Source organism: Patagioenas fasciata, chromosome 2, assembly GCF_037038585.1.
Source record: "Patagioenas fasciata isolate bPatFas1 chromosome 2, bPatFas1.hap1, whole genome shotgun sequence".
NCBI classification, from domain to species: Eukaryota; Metazoa; Chordata; class Aves; order Columbiformes; family Columbidae; genus Patagioenas; species Patagioenas fasciata.
The window spans coordinates 162,058,292-162,078,334 of NC_092521.1; the positions used below are offsets into that span (position 1 = coordinate 162,058,292).

The window sequence follows — 20,043 nt, forward strand, 5'->3', positions numbered from 1 at the left end:
CATGCAGGAGATCATTAAACAACAAGCATGTAACAATGTTTCCCCCAGTTATATTTTTTTCAAGCTTCCAACAGTTTGTGGCTCAGACTGTGCTCTGCCAACAAAAAGAAATGTCTACACATACTTCTGAAGACCTTCCGAGCATGAATCAGATGGAACTGGCACAAGAGGCTTTTTTCTGAGCCTGCCAAAAAGCCTTAAACCAAAGCTGATGATTTCTCTTCTTGCCTTGTTTGTCCTCAAGTTGCTGATGCTGAAGCCTCATAATCACGATTTAATTTACGTTAAACATTATTGACCTTCTCATTGTTGACACGCGAACTAAACAACAGGCTTGTGTGTGCCCTTCTGGATGAGAATGAAGGGAGTAGTTGGTTGTTGGCTGCTGTGAGAGAGCTTAGACTCGCTCAAAACATTTACATTATGGTAAATCTTGTAGAAAGCGTCGAGGTGAATTAAAAAAGTACTTTTCCTCATGAAAGTGTGAAGAAGGCAGCAGAGTCTGTGGAGGAAATCGTATGCGTGTGGTCATTCCACTCACTTAGATAATGATGGGAGAATCCCGCTCTGAGGCACACGAACCCTTGTGAGGAGCTTCTGAACAGAAAGGCATTGGGAACATTGCAGATGATATGAGGAAGGGTTTGTGTGCTGTGAGGTTTGCACATTTTGCTCTACGTATTTCAGGTTATCAGGTAAAACATGTCATCTCCATTAGCAAACTTGCTTCTTACAGCTCGTTAACCTATCACAACTATTATGAAAAACACCCTTGCAAAACATGAGTTGGTCCAATTTTTAGACGCCTTGCTATCAACACCGTTTATTTAATGTAACTTCTTCTAAGGGTGGAAAAAGGAGGCAACTGCTAGGAAGGAAGAACAAAGTAGTGAGTTGTGGAGACCTGGAATGTCCACACTTCTGTCCAGATGCCGTATTTTAACAACGGAGTAGTAAAGTATTTGTTACAGAGTTTATTTAGCAGAGGTGGGTTTTTTTTTAGTAAATTAATATACTTTTGCTGTTCACATCCTTACTTTCTCGGTGGAGGTCAGTGAATTGTAATAGCTGTTTACTTGTTCTTCTGGGGTCACGGCATGTGGCCTGGTTTCAGAGAACTGTTGGCTTCCAGTCCTGGAAAAGTAACTCTTCTCACCAACAGCTGTTGCCAAAAAAATCCCTTTGGGCCTTTATTTCTTCAGACTGCTTTATCTCTCTCATAAATTCAGCAAATGTTGATATTCTGTGGTTTTTATTTGCTTCAGATTATATATACTACATTGTTTTTAAAGTGTGTGTTTTACTTAGCTGCCAAATGCTTTTCATTGCCAGTGCAGTTTAGCAGATGGGTTTGAAGGGTTCAATTAAATGTAATTTGGGCTTCCATTTTTCTTCCATCGTCTTTACACAATTCTTTAAATCAACATCAACATTTTTTCAAGGCTTTGCAGTAATCCTGTAGTTTGCTTTTTTAATAATAATTTCATCATTTAGTCATATAACATTTGGAAAAAGCTATATCCTGATTCTACATTTGTTATGTACTGTTGTTGATTGGCGCTTTTGAAGAATAGATGTGACGTTTAAAAATACTGTAATACTGCTATTTTAATCCATTATTCTCTGCTTTTAATAAATGTTCGATTCTTAGAGTGCTTGCAGTTCTTTCAAATTTTCTTTCCCGATTAGATAATTCTGAAGGGTTAATGATGGGATCTGACAGAGTCGCTATGGAATACTTCCTTGACATGGTCCTGTCCCTATTGTTTTTTACTGATTAATATCTTTGAAAAGTGTGCAGCCCGTCAGAGTGACCTGGGGTTGGCGTCACCTCCATGAGCTGCAGGAGTCTCAGGTACCAAATAGTGCAGGGGCCTGTGTGCTGGTCATCAAACTGCAGGCTTTGGGCTGTGGTTTTGTGATTTCACATCTATATCCAGGATTTATCTTTTACAACATCCTCAGTGAGTGTTTACTGAATATATCACTTTCTAAACGGAGTTGTTTTGTGGGACTTTGTTGACGATCATTCAATGTAATTTCTGTTGCTACCTTCTTCACCTGCTTCGGTAGCTCCATGTTATTGTTTGCTTGTCTTGTCCACTCTCCTCACCTCCACATTTTGGTTCATAAAGTACCAGAATCCATCTTTTCCATGCTGTTGGTAGGTGATAGAGACATGGGGAGGGGTTCCAGAAGGACAGGGAACTGCTGGAGAGAGTCCAGCGCAGCCACCAAGATGCTGAAGGGAGTGGAGCATCTCCTGTGTGAGGAAAGGCTGAGGGAGCTGGGGCTCTGGAGCTTGGAGAAGAGGAGACTGAGGGGTGACCTCATTAATGTTTAGAGATATATAAAGGGTGAGTGTCAGGAGGATGGAGCCAGGCTCTTCTTAGTGACAGCCAGTGATAGGACAAGGGGCAATGGGTACAAACTGGAACACAGGAGATTCCACTTAAATATGAGAAGAAACTTCTTCTCAGTGAGGGTGGCAGAGCCTGGCCCAGGCTGCCCAGAGAGGTTGTGGAGTCTCCTTCTCTGCAGACATTCAAACCCGCCTGGACACCTTCCTGTGGAGCCTCAGCTGGGTGTTCCTGCTCCGGCGGGGGGATTGCACTGGATGAGCTTTCGAGGTCCCTTCCAGCCCCTGACATTTTGTGATTCTGTGAGATGTCTTGCAAGTCTGGACTAGACTAAGCCTGGTAGCAGAGGAATGTGACAGTAACTCTCCTTAGTGACCCGCTTTAATTTCTGTACCAAAGCGTTTTACCTTTTTACAGTGCAGTGGTGTTTAGCATAAAGTAATATTTTTCCTTTCTCTTGTCCGTGAGTTGTGGTGCAGGCAGATATTTGCTGAAGACTTTAATTTCATCTGGTTTCAAGAATATCAACGTAACTGTGAACATTGGCAGCTTTGTGATTTGTATTTTCGTATGGACTGGTTTTGATATCTGTGGACTCTTTGTAGCACTATTTCATGCCCAATTTCATGCCAGGCGTTGAAACACAGAAGAAACATAAATATTGCCCGTATTCTACGAATTAAGCAGATGCACTATGTAACTTTTCTTTGGTTTGGTTTATGTTCCTATTTGCATGTTACTTGACACTTGAGCTAGTGTTCAAACACGCCAGTGTTAGTATTACATTTTTATTATGAAAAACAAGCTCAGTTGTTGGTGTGTGTTATCTGTGCCTTCCTGTGAGCCACTGACCTGTTTTTTTTAAGTTTACTCCAAATCTCTAGCCTTCAAAAGTATTGTTGCTTTGGTGAAAAGGTGCAAAAGCATGTTACAGAGCTTCAGGGACTGGAATGAAGCCAAGAAAGAAAAGCGGCTGATTACTGAATCAGAAAAGTGGGAGTGATATTTTACAAGCAGACTGATGGAATCTGTTCCCTCCTGACTAGAGAACGGGAGGGTTATTGGGTAGTTCTTCCTGAGAAATTACTTCTCTACGAATATGACTATGGTTTCTAATAATAATCGTGCGTATTTATGACTTTTCGAAGTTTGGTGGTGGTATTTGTGTAGCCTCGAAAGGAGAGACGAGAAGAAAGTGCTAGGTTATGTAATGCATTATCATCCCAGGGAGAACTGTATAATGTTAATAAGATTTGCAGTAGAACATGGTATTTCATTTCCATTTGCGTTTCTGATTACAGTATCTACAGTTCTACATTGCGACTTATGGAGCTATGTGGTTTTTAGTTATAACCTATTGGCACCATAGTGCGATCTGCCTTTATTCCTCACAGTAAGCCTCCAAACTCTTTACTGAAGGCATCGCTCAAGTTAGAAAACATAGGATAAAAATGCTTTTCTATGACAAGAAGAATCTCGATCAGGGTGCATTTAGTGTGTGGGTTTCGTTGAACTTTTGAAGTTGGAAAAATCTGGGAGTCCTGTTGAAAGAGTCTGCTGGTTTTCTTCTCAATATCTACTGGGTTGTGCTGGCTGAGGTGTTTACCTGTTAAATGAACCTGGGAAGCAGATTTGGCTGAAAAACTCCCCAGAAAATCAGGTTTTGAATGACTTGTTCTGTTTGTCTTTCAGCGATGTGCATATTGTAAGCACCTTGGAGCCACTATCAAATGCTGTGAAGAGAAATGTACCCAGATGTACCATTACCCCTGTGCTGCTGGAGCAGGCACGTTTCAGGATTTCAGTAACTTGTCCCTCCTTTGTCCAGACCATATTGATCAGGCTCCTGAGAGATGTAAGTACTCGGTATTCAAACAGTACAATTAGTACCAGGTTTTCTGAAAGCGACTCTGTGGTAGGACCAGCTTAAGAGCACTTTTAGACCTATTTTTGTCGTTCACATACCCCAGAATTCATGTGTGCTCAGGTACAAGAAAGATGCAAGTTCATACTCTTCTGTTTTTAAAGACTGACAGTGTTGCACTGAAGAGTTAGTTGAGTTTTCTTGTTGTTTTTTTAATGACAGAACATGGAAAGGATTTACTCATAAGGCTTGTCTTCCATCAGGGTTTAGTTCAAATCCATACACTTGCTTACTTGTCCTAACTCAAGTTAGAGCACCCATACTGCAAACACTTCAGCTAAGTAATAGGTTCAGATCTGTGTTAGGAGCTTTATTTTTTACTTGTTCCAAAGAAGAATTGGTCCTAAAGCTCTCATTTTTATCTTGAGGGGAATAAAACTGTTTCTTTTGGTAAGACTTTATTAAGATTTAAAATGAATGTCTTTCTGTTACAAGAAGATTAGTTGAGTATATCAGAAAACCAAATGAAAGGGGCTAGTTATTAAGTATATTAATTAAATTCGAATTTCATAAGAACGATCAAGTTTCTTCTGCATAAGAACTGCTGAAGAATCTCTCGGCTTCATTAGGTTCATTGAATTGTTCGTAATTTTGAACGAAATAATAATTGAAAAAATGATTTCTCTGTAGCAAAGGAAGAAGCAAATTGTGCAGTGTGCGACAGCCCTGGAGACCTCTTGGATCAACTCTTTTGTACTACCTGTGGCCAGCACTACCATGGGATGTGCCTGGACATACAAGTCACGCCTTTGAAAAGAGCAGGTTGGCAGTGTCCCGATTGCAAAGTGTGCCAGAACTGCAAGTAAGTGGGATTGGAAGGACAGGGAGGAGGATGGGGTGAAATCTCTGTGCTCTGATTTTAAAATATCTATTTATTTGCCCAGATATATCTGTTATGATATTATATTAAGTAGCTGAACAAACCCTTGTGTTGGGAGTGTTATTATAAAAGAGCTGAGCTGGAACTCTAGCACATTGTACCCCCATAGTTATCATTCTCTTGGTGGGTTCTGGAGAGCAGCAAAACCTTCTGATGTTTTCCTCCTTTTATACAAGAGGGTTTTTCTCAAATTTACCAGATTAACACATCAAAAGGTGACGTTTGGGCCGTGCGTGCACCGTGTACCAGGGAGGCCCCTTGCATTAGGCCCTCTCTTCTATTTCGTAATATCTTTCAGAGGCAGTTAATGAGTCATTATGAAAATAAAAACGTGGCTTAGTTGAGCAAAGAAACAAAGTGACATGAGTGACCATGATTGAATTGTTACACCAGACAAACAGACAATGAAATGTAGTTGTTGGGTTATTTGGAAGTGTTCAGTTAGAAAACTCTGACCACTTGTACCCTTGTTCTCATATAACCCAATCTGATGGGTACTGCAGGGTGCTTGTGAGTGCTTGTTGTGGTTTAAAGGCCTTCCTAGAAAAGAAGTAAGAATTTTGTCCAGCTTTAGTCATATCAGCTGGGACAGTATAAAGGAAAAAAGCCACTTCACTACAACCTCGTGTAGCTGCTCAGCCAGCGCTTTGCTGCTTTCCAAGCAGCGCACTCACCATTTCGGATTCACCACTTTAAAGGTTGTTCCCTGGTACCACCCAGCTGATAGCAAATGCCAGCAATGAAGATAATAGTGAAGCACGTTCTAAAATGTATCCCTAAAAACATCATACTGGGTGATTACCATATTTGCTAACAAACCCTCTTTCCAGTGGAAAAGCAGAAGAAAATGGGATGTTTTCACACCTGTTACCTTAGGCAGGTTGGCAGTTTTATGCCAGTGTTGAAGAACAACACTTTAAGCATATCTCCATGCAAAGAGAGAGCTTTGACTGGTTTTTAAAATACCAGCTCTCCCAGGTAATGAACATAGTATGTGTGGTGCCTCATATTCTGAACTTACCCAGGTAAATCTTGTTGCATACTTATTTATTAATTGATTTAAACTAAGGCAGAACACAATGCATTTAGATATTTAGATATTACCAAACTATGTGTCTTGTTCTCTGCGAATCTGTTTTATCACTGAAAGTTGTGCTCTTGCAGTCATATTGTTTAACATTGTGGGTGCTCTGATAGTCAAGAGGTGCTGGCTCGTTTTCTTCTTTGGAAAAAATAGGCTGTTTGTAGGAACAAGTACAATTGCATCTTCTTTTCAGAAAGAAACAAAGTATGTATTGCAGATTTTGAACGGATCTGAGTACAGAATGCCAGTAAATCTGCCTATATGTGTGGACTGATTTCTAGAAGTTAGAATGGTTGCACAGGCTCAGCACTTGTTGAAGTAATCATAGTAATCATAGGGCATTATCTTTGGAGCTGTTGGCACATGCTATTCATATATTTTCATGTGCTCAGCTATGTGTCTTTGTGTTTAAACTTCTCATTAAATAGATCTTTTTGTTACAGCTTCTTTAAATAATGTTACTTTTCATAGGCATTCTGGGGAAGACAACAAGATGTTGGTGTGCGATACGTGCGACAAAGGCTACCATACTTTCTGTCTACAACCAGTTATGGATGCTGTGCCAACAAATGGTTGGAAATGTAAAGTAAGTTGAAAGGTTTCAGAATAATTCCTTGTCTTTATAGGGTCCCAGATTTTGTTATCCACGTTATGCTGTTCTAGGTGTATTGTGAACTACTGTTGCTTGTAGTTTCTGAAGGAATCCCGTTTGTGTTTCGTTGTGAGGCCTGTGTAGGATAGTAAATCAGTCCCTATGGGGGAAAAGAGAAGTGGAGGATCCGGGCAGAAGCAGATCACCTACACTTAATCAAAGCTGCCCTAATGATCTAGTCTAAACTAAAATGTAAACTAAAATGCATGCTGTAATATGTGTAATCTATACTCAGAGGCTCTCTGAAGTCGACTACTACTGGCTCAAGGGTTCCTTTACATTTATCAGTAACTTTGTAAGTGTAAGTAATAATAAAAACATTATTTATGGGACTCTCTGTATGTGAGGTGTATTTACCTTCCTGGTCGGTTTGTGGCAGCCGTAAGATGATGACTGAGGTTAGGAATAATAAAGTTTGGTCTCATAAGAAACAGCCTCCCTGACTTTCAAGTCAAGGAGTAATATAAGGAAACTGTTGTTGGTGTTGCACAGGATCTTCGTGCACCATTAGCAGATCCTGGATAATTTGTTATTGTAATCAAGGACAGAAACTTTGTTTAATGTAATTCAAACCAGGAAAATGTCAGTTAATGGCAGTACTATCACCTTGTGAAATATCGTAATTAACAACTAAATTCTTGTGATCTCTAGAACTGTAGAATATGTGCTGAGTGTGGCACACGAACAAGTTGTCAGTGGCACCATAATTGTTTGGTATGTGACAGTTGTTACCAACAGCAAGACAACTTATCTTGTCCTTTCTGTGAAAAACTGTGCCTCCAAGACTTCCAGAAAGATATGTTGCATTGTCACATGTGCAAAAGGTAAGAACCCTAAGTTTTGTTAAATTGTACTAAAATGCCTAAAGCTTATGGTGAGCTGGATGACGTGGATGCGTTTCTGTGCAGGGTGTGGGCTGTGTTTGTTTGATGTACAGTGCTATAGGATCTTGTTGTGCAACATCTTGATCCTTCAGCCCTGAATACAATGAACAATAGTAGCTAGTCCTACTTTAATCTTAGCAAATAAGTATTAATTGGCAGTTAACTGAGCTATACAGAGAAATATGTGCTGCTGCTTTATATGTTGAATCTATTTTGTGAGTAAGCAGACTAGAAGAGTCGTCATCCTGAATTTAAAGACTTGTATAAACAGGATTGTTTGCAATAGTCTGTTTTTGTTAATTTTTCAAGTAGGTGTTCTCTGTTTAATTTTATGGGGTTTGCTATGCCAGTAATTGAAAGAAAAGCACTACTGAGAATCTTGTAAGAATGTAAAACCGTTTCATATTCAGTGCTATTGTATCTTGCTGCGCAACGTCTTGATGTTGCTGTACGCATTGTGGTGTCCAATTGGCTTTAATGACAGTTTAGTTCACGTTTAAATTTGTTCACTGCTTGATACGCTGATGCATCATGCTCATTTCTCTAAAATACTCCATAATAAAGCATTGGTCACGCAATTTTTTATTGTCTCAGAGGAATGGAAAACACTGCTGTTTCTTGATTTTTTACTAGGATACTTTATATTTTTATTATTACGATCATAGTCACACTGAATTAATCTCTCCAGGTGGATTCACGTAGAATGTGACAGATCTCCAGGTAGTGAATTGGAGTCTCAGTTGAAAGATTACGTCTGCACTCTTTGTAAACAAGGGGAAGGGGATCAGACTCAGTCCTGTGATGTCATGGACACTTCTGAACTCATTCCTGAACCTGACAGTATAACAGGTAAGCACATGTAATCTTTATATTTCCAAAATGCTAACGTCAAATGTAAATGTCTGCAGCTGTCTCACTAAGTCTTTGGTGAACCAGCCAAACTCATGTTCTACTCCGTGGAGTTCATCTATTGCTTTATTTAGCAGCAGCTTCTCAGGCAATCTGTGGCTGAGCTGCCTTCTCACTATGCTTTCTGGCTTCAGGACCCTGAATTAGAGTCTACATTTTGTGTGTTCAAACTGATGTTTTGTGGAAATAAATCATTCACTTTGATGTTAGCCTGTATATGTCAGTGCATGCCTTTTGTGAGCAGTGAAGAAATGATGAAAAAGATGATCCTGGATGAAAGGCAGTGGCAGTAAGTAAATGTATGTAGATGATCAGAAAAACTCTTGTCAGTGTACACATGCACTTAAATTAGGAAAAAGTGGTGACTTCAACCTTTGAAACTCACTTGCATTTTGAAAGGTTGGTACCCTGTTGGACTCCCAGGAAGTGTATTTGGAAGGTTTAGGAAGATATCCAAGTAGTATCCAAAACTTACAGAATCACAGAATGTCAGGGGTTGGAAGGGACCTGGAAAGCTCATCCAGTGCAATCCCCCCATGGAGCAGGAACACCCAGCTGAGGTTCCACAGGAAGGTGTCCAGGCGGGTTTGAATGTCTGCACAGAAGGAGACTCCACAACCTCCCTGGGCAGCCTGGGCCAGGCTCTGGCACCCTCACCATGAAGAAGTTTCTTCTCAAATTTAAGTGGAACTTCCTGTGTTCCAGTTTGTACCCATTGCCCCTTGTCCTGTCATTGGTTGTCACCGAGAAGAGTCTGGCTCCATCCTCCTGACACTCACCCTTTATATAATGAGGTCACCCCTCAGTCTCCTCTTCTCCAAGCTCCCTCAGCCTTTCCTCACACGGGAGATGCTCCACTCCCTTAATCACCTTTGTTGCCCTGCGCTGGACTCTCTCCAGCAGTTCCCTGTCCTTCTGGAACTGAGGGGCCCAGAACTGGACACAATATTCCAGGTGTGGTCTCCCCAGGGCAGAGTAGAGGGGCAGGAGAACCTCTCTGACCTACTGACCACCCGTCTTCTAATCCACCCCAGGATGCCATTGGCCTTCCTGGCCACTTAACTCTGGAAAAACTCCCGGTCTTCTACTGAAGACCCTTTTGAATAAGTAAGAAGTTTATTTGAAAGGCTGAAGTTTGAAGTAATAGTTCTGTTCGCATTTTAGCTGGTAGAAGCACTGACAAGCATCCTCTTCTCCCCAAGGAAGAACAGAACTGTCATCTCAACTACTAGGAGTAATCTGGAGCTATTACATCAGAGCAGTCATGCCATGTTTTATACCCAGGAGAGCACTTTTGTACATTAAAATCAGATTTGGAGCCAATATAAATGATCATTTCCTCAAAGCTGAAATATCACTTTAAAGTTGGCAGAGTCTGAGATCAGTTTTGAGGTGCTAAAAGTAGCATCACCTAATAGCTCCTGCCTTTTTGAACTTCAAAGAGACTTTCCTGAACAGAAAGCTCTATTCGTTTGACTCTTTTTGTGCTTACATCCATGGAGGATCTGTTGCTTTTGTGTTAACACATAGCATATTCTTTATTTTCCCTGCTCCTACTTTGTCTAGTGCATTTTAATGGATTTTCTTAATTGAAAAATCTTTTACATGAAGAAAAAAATAAGTATTTCCTGTTTCTGTGCTCTATAATGATAAGCGCTCGGTAGGACCTTTTCCATGCAAATTCCTTTATTTAATGTGGGGAACTCACGATTTAACGTACTGTAGTTCTAAACCAGCAAAACTGAGTTTTCATGTTGTTGAACAGGTAAGTTGAAAATCAGTGTTCCAGGTGCTGACAGTAGACGGAACCTCATATCTATGCAATAAGCCATCATAGTATTTGTATAAATATTTACAGCCTTCATGCTGCATTTTGTGTTGAATTTAGCAGACTGGAGTTTGAGAAAAGACCTTTTGTATCGCTCAGGTAATGCAGGATTCTGTGACTGGGTAAATTCAGTTGTCAAAATGAGCTGTATATAATTGCTTTACAGATATTTTTCAGTGTCTGAAAGGTAAAATAGCTTCAGTGTTAATGAGAAAAAGGCTCTTAATCTTTAAGGAATATTATATAGTCTCCCTAACCTTCTAATTGACCTGATTTGTCCTAACTCCTGTCGTACCGTTAAATATTGTTCTCTTTAGCCGAACAGCAACAGGAACTACTGATGACAGAGTAACAGAATAAACATCGTATCAATGTTGATAACTTCTTTGCCTCTCTTTAAGCTTGTACAAGTGAAATGGAAATGGAAAGTGGTGGAGAGGATGCGACATTTCAGGAACAGCCCATTGCTGGTGATGGCCCTGCTCAAGAATCAGCTGTTGGATGTGTCACAGACGGTAAGAAAGAGTTTTGCCAGTACCAAACCTTCAGAACCCATTTCCATTCAGTAACATTTGTGATAATTTATAAATTGAAAAAGAAATGGTAGGAGAGAAATTACAAAAGTTCTACTGTCTGAACTCTCAAACAAGAGTGTGAAGTTTTTTGCTGAAGAGCTAATTTTTGGAGGCAGAGATAGTCTTCAGAATATTTGTGGGAGAGAGAACTGTTTCACTTGTTTGGTGGGACTGGCTTTCTCCAAAAGCTGGAAATATAGTTAAATGCTTTTGTACACTGGAGGTTTATGGTAAAAAACACTGTTTGTTACTATTTAAATACAGTTTCTCACACTTTCTCTTCAAGTCTGTTTTGTTTGTATCTGCAAGAAACTGGATTGCATTAATTACCCTCATTTTTGGGGGTAGAACTGTAGAACTTCTTTCTTACTTCACAAGTATCTTCGGTTAAGGATTTTTCATTTTATTTTTTTCCCTTTGTAAATGAAGATAATTTGTTTAATAAACAAATACACTCAACCAGACAGGGTGTGCTGCACTAGCTGATCATTTATGTTCTGGGAATAAATGCATCTTCATACACATGAAATACCAGCCAAAGAAAAGGATACAAACAGAATGGTTTCTGGGTCAAGTCCTCTTAATGTGTTAGCTACTGATGGCAAAGAACTTTCCAGTACGTCCCATCCACCTCCAGCCAGTGCTGGGTGATTGTTCTAAGTCAGGCAAGAAACCTACATTTAAAACCAAAGCAAAAAAGTATCTTGCAGGTTAGTTGTGATCAACTCTACCAGTGAAGACAGATTCATAATAAAATACTGGGCTTTGAACTGTGGTAGCTGAGGAGATTGTAGCAGTGTGAATTTAAGAAGATAATAGAAAGTAAGTGGCCTGTGAGAGAATCAGGGTCCATCAAAGGACGATCTGAAGAATCATTCAGAGCAAAGAACGTGGTTCTCCATGGAATGGAGACACGACGCTGGAACTCCTTGGTGAAGAAAGTTGGGAATGAAAGGTGCTTGATTTGGGTCATTGGAAGGCTAGGCAGGTATTTTTGAAAGAAATCCATGACATCAATAAATTAAAAACCAGCTCTGAATATTTTTATTTCAGGTGGCTTGCTAAGGTCTGAAAGAGCGATAGGAGGGAAATGTTTTCTTTATTTGTATTTGTCCTGTTCTTCTTAGCTGTCTGCTTTTTGGAAGTGTTGGAACAGTTGCTCAAAATGCATTAGTTTATGCTAGCATACATCTTCAATATGCAGAAATGAAAAAGGAGAAGCTGCTTTTATCTGCCTACCTGGAAATGTGTGTTCAGATTCCTCAAAAATTAACCTCGGGTCTGCTTTCTTGTGATTTACCCTGCCATGTTTCCAAGGAAGAAAAATAATGATCAAACAATGGGAATATATACTGGAAACATAGACTACTGTTAATGTAGATATGAAGAAAGAGATTTATGAAGGGTATTTTAAGCTACGTATTAAATTCACATCAGTAAAGTGATATGGACTTGGTGTACTTGATGTGTACCACGTACACTTGTTGACCAGCACACCTGTGTAAGTTTTTTGGACTGAGCCTTTAACATGCTTGTTCTTAGTTACAGGCACATCACCAGAAGAAAAGGCCCCAGAACTGGAAACAGAAACCTCTGTCGAAATTAATTTGACTGAAATGGAAACGTCTCCTATAAAGACGGCAGCGTCTGGTGACAGTCAGCCCGAGAAAACGCTGGAAGCACCAGAAGGTGTTCAAGCTGTAGCACAGCAGGAGTCAGACAAACAAGTGGAAGAGACGCAGCCACCACGAGGTAGTGGGGAGGGATCAGAAGTACCCACAGTAGACTCTCGGTCTTCAGTACCTGAGACCATAACTGTGACGCCAGAAATGCAGGAGACTGAAAGCAAAGGAGATACTTGCATCCCCGTAGAACAACAACTGGAAATAGTGCAAAGAGATGTAGAAAAAGGAGAAACGCGTGAAAAGTCAGAAACACCAGCTCTTCTAGAAGTAGAAACTACTTGTGCAAGTGAAAGTCTTGCAAATAGTTCACCAGTTGGAGACAAACCCATAAAATCACCAGCTGAGACTTACACCTCGCTTCCCCCGTCAGTTAATATAAACAAGACAAATGTGTCTTCCTCGCCAGATGTTTCCATAGACTTGCATCCTGCGCGGGACGTACAGCACGGCCAGCCCCCCGGCGTGCCGCCCGCTGCCGCGTCCGCGCTCCCAACCACCTACATATCAGTCACTCCTAAAATAGGCATGGGGAAACCAGCCATCACCAAGCGCAAGTTTTCTCCTGGAAGACCCAGATCAAGACAGGTAAGCATGTTGAATATTTCGTTAGATATTTATGAAGCACATAGTTCCAATTTTGGTATAATGCATTAAAATCACCTGGTTTTTAGAATGTTTTTGTTGTAGGTGCCCCATCTGTGAGAATGTTCAAGGCCAGGCTGGATGAGGCCATAAGCCCAGGTCTAATGAAAGGTGTCCCTGCCCAGGGCAGGGGTGTTGGAACTTGATGATCTTTAAGGTCCCTTCAACCCAAACCATTCTGTAATTCTACGATACATTCTCCTAAGTCAATGTGTGGAATTTTTACTTCCAGAAGATAATTTCATGTTAAATAATTTTAAGACCAGACATCATGAAGGTTCTATAGTGACAGTTAACGTTTCTTTCAACTCATGCTTACAGCAAAATAAAATAAAATTTGTTATGTTTTTAATATAACCTCATCTGGGTGTTCGTGCTCCGGTGGGGGAATTGGACTGGATGAGCTTTTGAGGCCCCTTCCAATCTGTGATTCTGTGAATACGTACGCTACAAATGCAGATATACATAGTACTGTGCCTTTTAACTTGCCTGTTAGTATTTTTCATATACATATTTATTTTGACGAATACTTTTAAAGTATATTAAAGTTTCTTAAACTGGCTTTATAGAAAAACCCACTACAACTCTGTTTCCATCACACTGCCGGAGATTTTCTTGATAGACATTTTTAATGGTGGTGTAAATAATTTTGTGGTTTTCTTACATTAGCAAATACCATGTGAGGACTGAGTGGTACAAATCGTTGTGGTTTGACCGGGATTAAATTTGATAAGTGAAATGAATCCTCAGATCTGTCACCTTCTGCAACATCTTACTCTGTATTCAAGTTGTGTAATCATGGGGAAAATGGTTCATCAATCTGTAGGATTTATTTTGTGTTTGCAAAACTCTACACAAAAATTAAGTCAGTGTGACAAATTAGTGTTTCATTTTTGTTCTCATTACAATTAAGTTTGAGTCTTTGGGACTTGTGGGTTGGTGATTTCGTGCGTTTCTGAACTTGGTGTTCAAAAAGCTTTTTATATATGGAACGCTTCTTTCCTTTTTTCATGTTCATAATTATTGATTCTTAAGAAAATATATGAGAGAGCAGTCTGAAAGGATTGAGAGTATTTAATAAAGGTAACAGAAATAAGCAATTAAATTGGGAAGGTTTTAGACCAGGGGTGTCAAACTCATTTTCACCCGGGGCCACATCAGTCTTGCAATGGCCTTCAAAGGGCCCAATGTAACTTTAGGACTGTACAAATGTAGAAGTAGTTACATTCATACAGTCCTAAAATTACATTTCACCCTCTTAGGTAGTCTAAAATGAGTTCAGGTTTTCTTTCGGGGAAGTTTATTTATCTTCTTTTGTGTTCCAATAAGAGCTGTATTGATTTTAATGTGTTATTTGCCCCTGCTCTGCATTGGAACCAACATCGTGATGCTGGTAATAAAATCAGTTCACCACCTGAGAACCCGTTGAGGAAAACATGAAGGCTGAACCCCAACTGTAAATCACAGAATCACAGAATCACAGAATTGGCTAGGTTGGAAAAGACCTCAGAGATCATCAAGTCCAACCCTTGGTCCAACTTCAGCCCATTTACTAGATCATGGCACTAAGAGCCATGTCCAATCTCAGTTTAAAAACCTCCAGGGACGGTGAGTCCACCACCTCCCTAGGCAGGCCATTCCAATGCCTGATCACTCTTTCCGTAAAGAACTTCTTCCTAATATCCAGCCTAAACTTCCCCTGGCAGAGTTTAAGCCCATGTCCCCTTGTCCTATTGCTAACTGCCTGGGAGAAGAGACCAGTTCCCACCTGACTATAACTTCCCTTCAGGTAGTTATAGAGAGTGATGAGGTCACCTCTAAGCCTCCTCTTCTCCAGGCTGAACAACCCCAGCTCCCTCAGCCTCTCACCATAGGTCATGTGCTCAAGTCCCTTCACCAGTCTTGTTGCTCTTCTCTGGACCCGCTCCAGCACCTCAATATCTTTCCTGAACTGAGGGGCCCAGAACTGAACACAATACTCCAGGTGTGGCCTCACCAATGCAGAGTACAGGGGAAGGATCACTTCCCTTGTCCTGCTGACCACACTATTTTTGATACAGGCCAGGATACCATTGGCCTTCTTGGCCACCTGGGCACACTGTTGGCTCATGTTGAGCTTGCTGTCAATCAGTACCCCCAGGTCCCTTTCTGTCTGGCTGCTCTCCAGCCACTCTGTGCCCAGCCTGTAGCGCTGAAGGGGGTTGTTGTGGCCAAAGTGCAGGACCCGGCACTTGGCCTTGTTGAACTTCATCCCATTGGAATCAGCCCATTTTTCCAGTCTATCCAGATCTCTTTGCAGAGCCCTCCTGCCTTCCAGCAGGTCAACACTGCCCCCCAACTTGGTGTCATCAGCAAATTTGCTGATGGTGGTCTCAATCCCCTCATCTAAATCATCAATAAAGATGTTAAACAGGACTGGACCCAACACAAAAATGCCCGTAACAGAATAGATACACATCTTACAAAAGAAAAAAGGCTGTAAAAACAGCAGTTTGTATATTCTATGTACAGTATAGACATTGATGTATATATTATAGACATTGATCTACACAGTAGAATACAGTATACAGTACTCACATTGTGGTGTGAGTAATGCAAATAAAACGGAGCTGAATTACAGTTTAGAAGTCAGGTGTAACACCAGCTCCTAGCTGTGATGCTAAATCAATATAATCAGTTCAACTTGCACGTTATGTTTTAAAATAGAAAGGTATTTAGCGGCTTAGCAGTACCTGTTGTAGAACTGGACAAGTTGCTTGCAAAATTCATGATCTGTCTTGTAAAAGTGGGTTGGAAGTCTGTGAAGGTTTCTTTTGATTTCGGTGATCGGTGTCTTGCACTTTAAACACCCATTGAGATGAAATGTGAAGGGAATAGCAATTTTCTGCTAAGAAAAGCTTTAAGTCCCAGTGCACTTTCTTATTTTCTATTGATTATTCAGTTTTAACACAATCGGCACCTGGTGGAAATCGGTGAAAAATTGTCTTAAGGACTGAAAAAAAGAGAAGACCCCGTGGATACTTGATTAGTGAAAAATAGACACAGTTTTCCTCATCTTCTACTTGTAACTTAAATTCAGCTTAATTAGCTGGTTGAGATTTGGGCTCGGGGATTTATTCAGACTCTTCATCAGGCTGTTTTTAATTTTGTTCATCTGATTTTCCATGTTGGGCATGAAGGATACAAGTCTGGTACGCATAGATAACGTGCATTTTGAAAAATAGGGAAGCTTGTGTATAGTAGGTGCTTTCTAAAACCGACTTTATTATTAGGACTTCTGTTTCCACTGAGTTTGGGGATTCTGTGATTGTTTTACTGCAGCTGGATTTTTCTAGGTCACTGTGCAGTGTGGTATATATAATACTTACACACATATATATATATATATATATGTCTGAAACAATGACAGAACTATCTCAGGTGCTGTAAGTTCACCGTGTTAACTTGGACCTTTGCCGAGGGACTGAAACCTGTTGCAAAGCAGTTTGGAGACTATAAATAAAGAGATTTAGAAATGTTGTGTTACAGGTAGGTGCTTTCCTATTGAGCAAGATGTAATCAAGCAAACCCACAGTGGGTAAGGCATGTGGTTAAATATTTTAGCTTTTGGATCGCACACAGAAATTGATTTAGTGTTGGGGTTTTTTGGTTTGTTTTTGCTGTAAACATTCAGGTTTTTTAAAGAATTTTGTACTTTTCCAAATGGAGAGATGCGGATTGGAACAGAAACCTCTAAATCTATTCGATTGCCAAAGAACACTTTGCGTTTTTATCTAATTGTGCTCAATTTATGTCACCTTAAAAAATGCATTTGTGATTTTTTGTTAGTATTTGTTCTCCAGAGAAAAAAAATGCTGGTATTTGTGCCAGCACCCCTATATATATATATATATACATATACATATATATATACTTTCTGCTGCTCTCTCCTACCTGCTCTCAGTGCTCCCCAGACACCTCATGTGCCAGGGTCTGGTTTGGTTTCTGCTATATGACAATTCTCTGGGGCAGGTTTGATAGTTTTGTGTCCAAAATAGATGTTTTCTCCCAATTCTGGCTTATGGAAAGGCAGCTGAGCAAAGTGCTGCTTTCTGCCCTTCTCTCCTATTTTCCATGGTCCCAGCACTGACCAAGAGACATACACTTAATTTAAAACATTTTAGCCTAACACAGTGTTTCACTTCTTGTCTGTCCAGACATGATCGCGTTGACCCCAAACAAGTAAAAAGTGGAGAAAACAATTCTGAAAGCAAAAAATTCTTCTATGTCACGGTTCAGAATAAAGCAGCTCAGGTGTGGTTCTGGTGTCACTAAAAAGGAATTTTGCCTTCTCAAAAGCAGGTTAATTTTATGAGTCTGAGGTCTGCCTCTTTCTGTTTAAAAATAAGACTTAATGCTGTTGCCAGCACTGTGCCCTTGTGGCCAGGAAGGCCAATGGTACCTGGGGTGGATTAGAAGGGGGTGGTCGGTAGGTCAGAGAGGTTCTCCTGCCCCTCTACTCTGCCCTGGTGAGACCACATCTGGAATGTTGTGTACAGTTCTGGGCCCCTCAGTTCCAGAAGGACAGGGAACTGCTGGAGAGAGTCCAGCGCAGGGCAACAAAGATGCTGAAGGAAGTGGAGCATCTCCCGTGTGAGGAAAGGCTGAGGGAGCTGGGGCTCTGGAGCTTTGAAAAGGCTGAGGGGTGACCTCATTAATGTTTACAGATATATAAAGGGTGAGTGTCAGGAGGATGGAGCCAGGCTCTTCTTGGTGACAGCCAGTGGTAGGACAAGGGATAATGGGTTCAAATTGGAACACAGGAGGTTCCACTTAAATATCAGAAGAAACTTCTTCTCAGTGAGGGTGCCAGAGCCTGGCCCAGGCTGCCCAGGGAGGTTGTGGAGTCTCCTTCTCTGCAGACATTCAAACCCGCCTGGACACCTTCCTGTGGAACCTCAGCTGGGTGTTCCTGCTCCGGCGGGGGGATTGCACTGGATGAGCTTTCGAGGTCCCTTCCAACCCCTGACATTCTGTGATTCTGTGTCACTTGGTGTCAGAACTTGGATTACGTGATACAGATGTTACCTTGCAGCTGGATGAGTTCTTAGCAACCTTAAAGGGCAGTGAAATAGGAGAAAAGTTACACTAAAGAGCTTTGGGTTATTTTTATTGATTAAAGTGCTTATGGCTCCAATACTTGGTAACGGTGGCTCCCAAGCGCAAAGGAACTGGCATTGCAGAACTAGTTGCTCATCCAGGATTGCACAGGTTTAAAATAAATTCTTTAGAAAGAGTCGGTTAGTCTCCAGAACCCAAAAACAAGCCAGCATTAGCCAGTTCCCACAGACAGCAATATTCTCTGCTTTCTCCTAGATGATTTAAAACTTGTAATGTGTAGTTTTCCATGTTGGAATGTCCTTTAATGGATCCATTGTAATAGATTTATGGACCTGCATAGGAAGAAGACTAGGAAAAAAAAAATTGTCTGGATCCTGAATCTATTGCTCCTCAGTTTTGTAAGACACACGCGTCACTGGAGTCAGGGGAGTCCATGGAAAGGAATATTCTCTGATTTGGATTTGTTTTCCTTGAGTTTAATGTATTGTGCCAGGCAGTAGGCTGAACGATTGTCCCTTCCTTCAAAACCTAGTAATAGAATTGCTAGTAAAATTCATTTGAATAATTATTCAGTTTTGCTATTAACTGCGAAGTTGTGCGTAATCTGAAGTGATTTCCTAGTGTATTGCGTTTGTAATAGGCCTCAGGGATGCGTCTGCAGCACCACCACATCACTCCTAGTTTGAAAGGACTGAAACCCATCTCACAAACGATGAAGACAACGTTCTGCTTAAAAAGGCTTCTCGAGTCCCTCCCAGGCTGTGCTGTCGCTGTTGCTGTTGTGACAACCCCTCTGCCCCCTGTGTTTTTGCAGCCATCACTGCTTGGATTCGAAGCAACAAGGGAAAATCCATCTTCTAAACAAAAGGGGAGCTATGTATAAATCATTATATAGGTAGAGTTAGAAAATATATAGGTTAAAATTTGCAGTTTCTCCACCCTTACCTATAAACTGAAAAGTTATGCCGGGGGCAGAACTGCTCTTGGATCTTTTTCATATTTCTGAAGTAGGAGTCTTAGATTATCACCTAAGTTTATTAATGACTAGTCTGACATACATCTAGTTTGAAATAAATCCTCCCATGGAAAATGGGTATTTTGTGCTGTGGAGATATACTTTAAATAGTATCACAGTATGTTTGGGATTGGAAGGGACCTTGAAAGATCATCCAGTCCAATCTCCCTGCTGGAGCAGGAACGCCTGGGTGAGGTCACACAGGAAGGTGTCCAGGCGGGTTTGAATGTCTCCAGGGAAGGAGACTCCACAACCTCCCTGGGCAGCCTGGGCCAGGCTCTGGCACCCTTACTGAGAAGAAGTTTTTTCTCAAATTTAAGTGGAACCTCTTGTGTTCCAGCTTGATCCCATTACTCCTTGTCCTATCATTCTTTGCCACTGAGAAAAGCCTGGCTCCATTCTCATGGCACTCACCCTTTATATATTTATAAACATTAATAAGGTCACCCCTCAGTCTCCTCTTCTCCAAACTAAAGAGACCCAGCTCCCTCAACCTTTCTTCATG

The 20,043-nt window shown here is 40.9% G+C and overlaps 1 protein-coding gene across 13 annotated transcripts in view; it reads left to right on the forward strand.

Moving 5' to 3' along the window:
- The window catches only part of KMT2C (lysine methyltransferase 2C), a 208,179-nt gene that overhangs the window by 109,825 nt on the left and 78,311 nt on the right, over positions 1-20,043 (forward strand). For 11 of the 13 annotated variants that reach the window (XM_065829905.2, XM_065829911.2, XM_065829907.2 and 8 more), the window contains 7 exons: positions 4,053-4,215; positions 4,915-5,086; positions 6,720-6,834; positions 7,552-7,724; positions 8,473-8,633; positions 10,923-11,036; positions 12,639-13,366. In XM_065829905.2, the coding sequence (XP_065685977.1) occupies positions 4,053-4,215; positions 4,915-5,086; positions 6,720-6,834; positions 7,552-7,724; positions 8,473-8,633; positions 10,923-11,036; positions 12,639-13,366 (1,626 nt within the window). The remainder of the gene's footprint in view (positions 1-4,052; positions 4,216-4,914; positions 5,087-6,719; positions 6,835-7,551; positions 7,725-8,472; positions 8,634-10,922; positions 11,037-12,638; positions 13,367-20,043) is intronic. The other 2 variants (XM_065829909.2, XM_065829910.2) reach the window with 1 other exon arrangement.